General features: G+C 40.7%; 1 protein-coding gene across 1 annotated transcript in view; it reads left to right on the top strand.

Annotated features, from left to right (window-relative positions):
• The first annotated feature begins 216 nt into the window (after positions 1-216).
• Positions 217-7,500, top strand: part of LOC125027762 — an 11,572-nt gene continuing 4,288 nt past the window's right edge. The window contains exon 1 of the mRNA XM_047616898.1: positions 217-263. Within this exon, the coding sequence (XP_047472854.1) occupies positions 217-263 (47 nt within the window). The remainder of the gene's footprint in view (positions 264-7,500) is intronic.

Here is a 7,500-nt window from a genome sequence, read left to right as displayed (position 1 = left end):
TGAAAAGAAAATTAATTGTTGTTTTTATTTACACAGAAAACGGAACGAAACACAAAACATTATCCATTTCTTTTCTTATTTTTTTACTATTTCCTATATTGGAAAGAAAACAACAACAAAAAACATAGTATGTTATGACCAGCAGTTCCATTTATATTAGTCAGAATGATATTTTCGGTCGTATGTCTTAGGGTAGATATTGAAAGCGTATGAGAGATGTTGGGAGCCACCAGATGTGAGCGTAAGAGAGATGCAGATGTAACGTAAGAGAGGTGGTTTTGGGCAGTCAATGAAAGGGGTCTTAGCTTGCTGGTTTATTTCTGAAGATATATATGAGACCCCCAAGAGACCCCCGTGTCCCCGGGTGGAGGACGGGGTGGTGGAGCTGGGCCCTGTGTGGCTTGGTCTGTCTGCCGTGTCTCTCCTCTGCCTCTTCGTCTTACGCACGTGCCCTTTTATGCGGCGGTTCCTTCGAGGGCGGATATTTATTCCTGTGCGAAAAGAGAAAGGCAGGTAGCACCAGTGTCCTGTCCAAGGAGAAAGGCAGCTGCTTGGACAGAGGTGTGAAGTCCGGTCTTGCTACGTATTGTTGACAGATATTACGTTTGACTTTACTGTCAGAGAGAGAGACAGCTGGTAGAAGCATACTCATATGAGCAAGAAAAGGTCAGAATGCCTTAAGTAAATGACAAAGAAAAAATCAAAACAAAAAAACAAACAAGGGTTGGTGAAGAACAGGATATGTAAATTGATTGGCACATATATATATGCATATGCTTTTATCTATATCTATCTATCTATATATCTACACCTATACACGCATACACACATATATATGTGTATATATATATACATATATACATATATATGTGTGTGTGTGTGTGTGTATACACACTCACACACATATACATACACACACACACACACATATACATGTACATAAACAGACATATATATGCATATATATACACACACATACATCTATCTATCTATCTATCTATCTAGCTATATATCTATCTATATACATTTACACCCACATCTATATATGTACATATATATGAACATACACACACACACACGCGCATCTATCTATCTATCTATCTATGTATCTATCTATATACATTTACACACACATCTATATATGTACATATATATAAACACATACACACACACACACACACACACACACACATATATATATATATAATATATATATATACATATATGTATATATATATATATAAAGAGAGAGAGAGAGAGAGAGAGAGAGAGAGAGAGAGAGAGAGAGAGAGAGAGAGAGTGATCCGGATCACTGGGGATGGGTAATCTGGAGTGATTAAAAAACATTTTGTTCCACCGCGCACGGAAAGCTCCAGTGCTGGAGGAGAGATAACACAAGGTGTGCAAATTACTTTGTTTTAACTCTTTAACTTCTTTATTGTAATATATATGGAAAAGATCACTCTATATGCCTTGCCTTACCCAGAAACGATCGTATTCATGCAGGATAACTGTACAATACACACGTCGAGGGCAGATACGAGATGGTTTCGTGACCAAATCCACCTCGAGGTCCTACCATGGCCAAACAAGGAATGTGACTTAACTCAATCGAAAACGTCTGAGCAAATAGAGTCAATATATGGGAAACGGCAAATGAAAGGACCTCACCAAAGTTAATAGAACATGCATAGAGGGAATGGGAAGCACTACGTAGTAAACCGGAACTTGTATATAAGCATGTCGTCTCCGTCTTAGAGAGACTACGAGTTGTAAAAAAATAACGGTAGTTGGACAAGTTTTGAATAAAAATGAAATGTTCCAGTCAATATGATTTTCCCAAATATGTGCCTTCTTTTTTACATATTACTGTTCTTCTTTAAAAGTAAATAGACAACTAAATATCTTTAAAAATTAGTTCTACCAATTAGTCAATTCAAACAAAGCAAAAAACTATTTCAGTAAACAAATACATGTTATTTTTCGCTGACTGTGGTTCAAAAAGTTTGAAATGCAAAACTATAATTCTAAATCACTATGCATACTAGTACTCAAATAACGAAAATGGCGTACATTAAAAATGGCCAGCGTCTCTAATTTCTCAACACCAATACATGCTCACAATGATGGAACCCTTATAAATTCACTGTATTCCTGTAATTTTGCGTACAGTTTGTCTATAATGAAGGTTATAACGTAACAATTTTCTTCTGAATCAGTGTTTGGATCTGACGAAAAGATAATAAACTCACTTTATTTGTTCAATTAACTGCTTCCAGATAGTTAAGTAACGAGTAGATGCAAAGCTCTCGCCGAATTTGCATATTCTTTTTCTTACAGCTGCCATACGTAGCTGTTAATAGAAAGCAGAGTTTATAAGTGTAAAGAATGTGCAGCTATAATCATTTGAGGAGCTAAGACGTCGGCCCACTTCCATAAGTGTTTCCATTTCAGTAATCAAATAATTCCAAGAAATCGTGTATGAAAAATTACCCTTTAAATCCAACGATATCTAATACAAAATATTTACACATACATATATATCCATATAAACACATACATATACATATATATACCTTTAATAGTATATTTATGGATACAGATATAGATATGTATATATACATATATATGGAGACAAAGATGGAAATAGAGGCAGAGAGAAAGATACAAAGACACAAAGAAAGGAGACATAGAATGAGAGAGGAAGAGACCCACAAGGTCTGAGGACAAGAGAAATGCGAGTCTCCCCCTCCCCCTATTTTCCTTTGTATCTTTCTCTTTCACTCTTTCACCTCCCGCTCTTTGTCTTTCTCTTTCTCTGTATCTTTTTCTCTCCTTCCCTCTCTCTGTCTCTGTTTCTCTCTATCACAAGGACGACAGGCAAGTAAGAGTGAGTGAGATAAAAAGAGGAGATACAGCGAGTCGTTTTTCTCTTATACTTACCCCTTGTGTGTCGCGTTTCCCTCGTCCTCACCTTTTGTGGGTCTCTCTGTCACTTTCTTCTTTCTCTCTCCGTGTCGCCTTCCTCTCGTCTACACCCCTTATGAGAGACAGACAGAAAGGCAGAAACAGAGACATAAAGACGGAGAGTGAGAGACGGAGAGACAGAGAAAGGGGAGGGAAGAGACCTGGAGACAGAAAGAGACGGAGAGAAACAGAGAGGGGGTAGGGGGGTTAATGGTTAATGTTTAAAAGCAAAATAAATGAGCTAGACATCTAAGGTCATATAGCACTATAGTAAATGGTAGTGAAAGGTGGTTGAGTTAGTGATTAGTTGCCAATGCTGGGGAAAGGAATTGACGAGTGAATAGGATAAAGGATGATAGGTGGGGGAAAGTAGAGGTACGAGCAAAGGAATTGACGAGTGAATGGGTTAAGGTCGGCGGGTAAGGTAATGTAAAGAGGTTAGATCAATTAAATAATATATATGCGTTTGAGGAAGGAAAACAGGTTGCCAAAGCAGAAAGTGTGAGATTCTGTAAGGATGTCTGATAAGTTGGGAGGTCGGTGAAGGGAGGATAGGTGGTTGAAAGCAAAGGTATGGGCTGCATCAAAACATGGGCATGGCAGTAGAATGTGTGGAACTGAAAGAGGGACACTACATAGGGAACATAGGGGTGGATTAGAGTGTGACATCAGATAGAAGTGTGTTAGACGGGTGTGGCAATGCGTAAGGTGTCTCCCAACGTCTGATCTGATGAAATGGAGCTGACCAAGAGATTGATAGTTTTACAGTATGTACTTTATTCGTGTAGAGACTTGACCAGAAAGATTGCCTTCTGTACAGGAAAGGAATTAAAGTGGGGGTAATAATCCGTGGCTGGGATACATGACAAACATGGATGGTATGATGTGGACATAGCGGCCTAGTGTGGTACAGTATCTGCCTGTTCATTGCCAGGGATTCCAAGATGGCTGGGCACCCAGCCAACTCTGATTGTTTCATGGCGTGTGGACAGGTAGAACAACCAGTTCTGGATCTTATTAACAAGGGGGTTGGTCGAGTGTACTGACTTTATGAGAGTGTTACGGGAGTCAGTAAAAATTCTAAAAGAGGAAGATGGGAGTATGCGTATTAAGGCAAAAAGGAGTGCATAATGTTCTGTAGTAAGGACACTGGATTCAGGAGGAGGTATTTGAAAGTACGAGTTGGGAAGGTTACTGCAAAACCAGCACCGGAGGTGGATTTGGAGCCATCAGTGTAAACATGAATACTGGAGGAATGAATGGAGACATGGTCAAGGAAATGGGTGAGGACAGCAGGAGGAATATTTGATTTTGGTGGTTCAGGGAAAACAGAGGAGCAAATATGGGGGTAAGGTATAAGCCATGAAGTGACAGAGTGGGCAGAACGGGAGAGGTTGGAGATGGGGAAAAGGGAAATGGAAGAGGAGGGTATCCATGCGAGTGGAGAAAGTAGGTAAACGTGGAGAAGAAGCAAAGGTAGGAAGTAGGGATTGTGGGATAGTTAGTTTATAGGGGGGAAGTTGGTGGAATCAAGCATAACATCGGAGAGAGAGAAGGGTACGGCGTCGAGAGAGAGATGGTAGATGAAGGAAAATTTTGCGGTCTGAGCCCCAGGATATATGGGATAGTTTGTAAGATTCGGAGACAGCGGCGAGACTTTTCTTTAATGTAAAGAATATGGTCTCGCCAGGACAGTTTGGAGTTAAAAACAATGCCTAGGAATTTGTCAGAGGAACTGTATTGGAGTGGAGTGCTATATAAGAAGAGTGGAGGTTGGGGACCTACACGTGCGAGATAAAAGGATGGAGAAAGATTTGGAGGTAGAAAAGCAGAAGCTATGGTTTGTGGCCCAGGAAGATACTGATGATATTGCAGACCGAAGAGTGGGAGTTAGGAAGTGGTACATATGAAGGAGAAAGAACTGGAAAGTGGTCTAAAACTGGCCAATGGAAATCTAAATGAAGAGAAGGGGAGCATAGAGAGAGAGGTCAATGCATGGAAAAAGATTGCATGAGTGTAAGTGTCTGGGGCGATCTGAATTAAGAATGATAAGGTCAGCTGTGGCGAGGAAGCGCTCTAGGGATCGGCCACAGGAGTTGGTGATAGAATCACCGCAAAGAATGTGGCGGCAATTAAAATCAACAACTATGAGGAAAGGTGGTTTGAGTTGGGAAATTAGATTCTCAAAAGCGACAAAGTCAATGGGAGAAGTAGACTGAAATCAATGGGAGAAGTAGACTGAAATCAATGTCATCCAGCGGTGAATTAAGATGCGAATAACTGCAAGGGACAGTGGTTTGAAAGGGAGGTATGACATAAGGTGTTTTCTGATTTATAAGTATAGACGAGACCTAAAGGGAGTGTGGGGAAGAGACAGACTGGTGTCTGAAGAGTAGGGGCAAAGGAAGATGGAGGTGATTGTGTAGTAGGGGAAGAGGGGGTGGAACATTTAGTCTGTCTACTGTGGGTAAAGGGAATTGGGTCACTGACTGTTTCATGCAAAGGGAGTTGTCACTGATTGTTGCTTGCTAAGGGAGTTGGGTCACCCACTGTTTTTTGCAGAGGGAATTGGGTTACCGATTGTTTCTTGCAAAAGGGAGGGAAGTCACCGACTGTTGCTTGCAAAGGGAGTTGTCACTGATTGTTGCTTGCAAAGGGAGTTGGGTAACCGATTGTTTATATTAAAGGGAATTGGGTCACAGACTGTTTCTTGCAAAGGGAGTTGTCACTGATTGTTGCGTGCAAAGGGAGCTGGGTCACCGACTATTTCTTGCAAAGGGAGTTGGGTCACGACTGTTTCTTGCAAAGGGAGTTGGTTCACCGACTGTTTCTTGCAAAAGGAGTTGGTTCACCGACTGTTTCTTGCAAAGGGAGTTGGTTCACCGACTGTATCTTGCAAAGGGAGTTGGTTCACCGACTGTTTCTTGCAAAAGGAGTTGGTTCACCGACTGTTTCTTGCAAAAGGAGTTGGTTCACCGACTGTTTCTTGCAAAGGGAGTTGGTTCACCGACTGTTTCTTTGCAAAGGGAATTTGGTCACCGATTGTTTCTTATACAGGAAGTTGGGTCACCGACTGTTTCTTGCAAAGGGAGTTGTCACCGACTGTTGCTTGCAAAGGGAGTTGGGTCACCGATTGTTGCTTGCAAAGTGAGTTCGGTTACCGATTTATACTTGCAATGGAGTGCAATGTAAATTAAGAATCTTAATTTTCATCAAATGCAACAAACACAATATGTAATCCATATTCTTATCACAACAGAATAAACACTTATTAAGGTGGTAACAATGGTATTTTACACGGAAAATTGACATAAACCTAGGCAGCCACATTTGCTGTTTGAAGCTCATGGAGGGAACAAAGTGTCTGGGAAGGATCATTGGTTAGTCAAGTAGTTCGCCAAACACCACATCGGTGATGGCACGAATATGAATGAACTTATATATCTATATAAACAAATATACATCGTATATCATATACATGTGCATATACATACATATACACACACACATATATGCATTTATATACATATATAAATACATAGATGCACATACATTAATAGTTGAATATACATATGTATATAGATACAATATAAAAATATTTATTATATACATATACATACATATAAATTATACACACACACACACATACGTGAAAGAACACCAAATACTAACCATGAAAACTTAGACAGAGGAAAATCTAGGCAGCTATATTCACCGTCTGATGCTCACGGAGGGAGCAGAGCATCTAGGCGTTTGGAGGAGGAGGAGGAGGAGGAGGAGGAGGAGGAGGGGGGGAGGAACCTGGAGAAATCGAAGAAAGTGATTTATAAAACACGAGTCTTTGTCCGACGGACGAAAATGGCTCCCGAGTGAACAAATTAAGTCCATTTTCAGAAACGCCGAGTCAAGTTTCTAACAATATAATTATAATATACAATCATAATACAATAATAAAACACTTTAGACACACTTAAGTAAACCCAAAACTCCAAACCTAACCTTATCTACCATCTATTTATTCCCTATACGGAGGGAACAAACCTATGTAACCCCCCCCCCCCCCTAAATTAGTACTTCGTGCCAAGTGACACACCAAAGTTACAGAAAATATTTGTCACACACCGTCAGTGCAGAGGGTACAGGTGAGCTGCCCAGCCATAGCCTTGCTTGAAAATAGAAAGTTCCTCCCTGCAGAGTTGCAAGAAAAGCTCTCCTCCGCTTAGCTAGTGCAACCGCCACGGATCCAGCAAGAGGCCGGCCTGGTCGCCCTCATGTAGCCAAAATTGCCCCTACCTGCGAAATAAAAAAATCAATAACACAGGGATGATCTATGATGATAAAAGCGACACAATGTTAATAAAACAATATTTAAATAGAAAATCTTACGCACGTCACACCGATAGCCGAAGTACGAAGACCTTGGGGGGAACTGAGGCAGCAGTCGGTTGCATTCCGCCGTATGGGAGGCAGTTAAAGGAAACAAGCAGTAGCGTCGTTTAATAGTCAAGGACGGACAGTGGAAAGGATAAGGAA

Source organism: Penaeus chinensis, chromosome 8, assembly GCF_019202785.1.
Source record: "Penaeus chinensis breed Huanghai No. 1 chromosome 8, ASM1920278v2, whole genome shotgun sequence".
Lineage (NCBI taxonomy): Eukaryota > Metazoa > Arthropoda > Malacostraca > Decapoda > Penaeidae > Penaeus > Penaeus chinensis.
The sequence above is the reverse complement of the archived record's forward strand: the minus strand, read 5'-3'. Positions and strand labels throughout refer to the sequence as shown.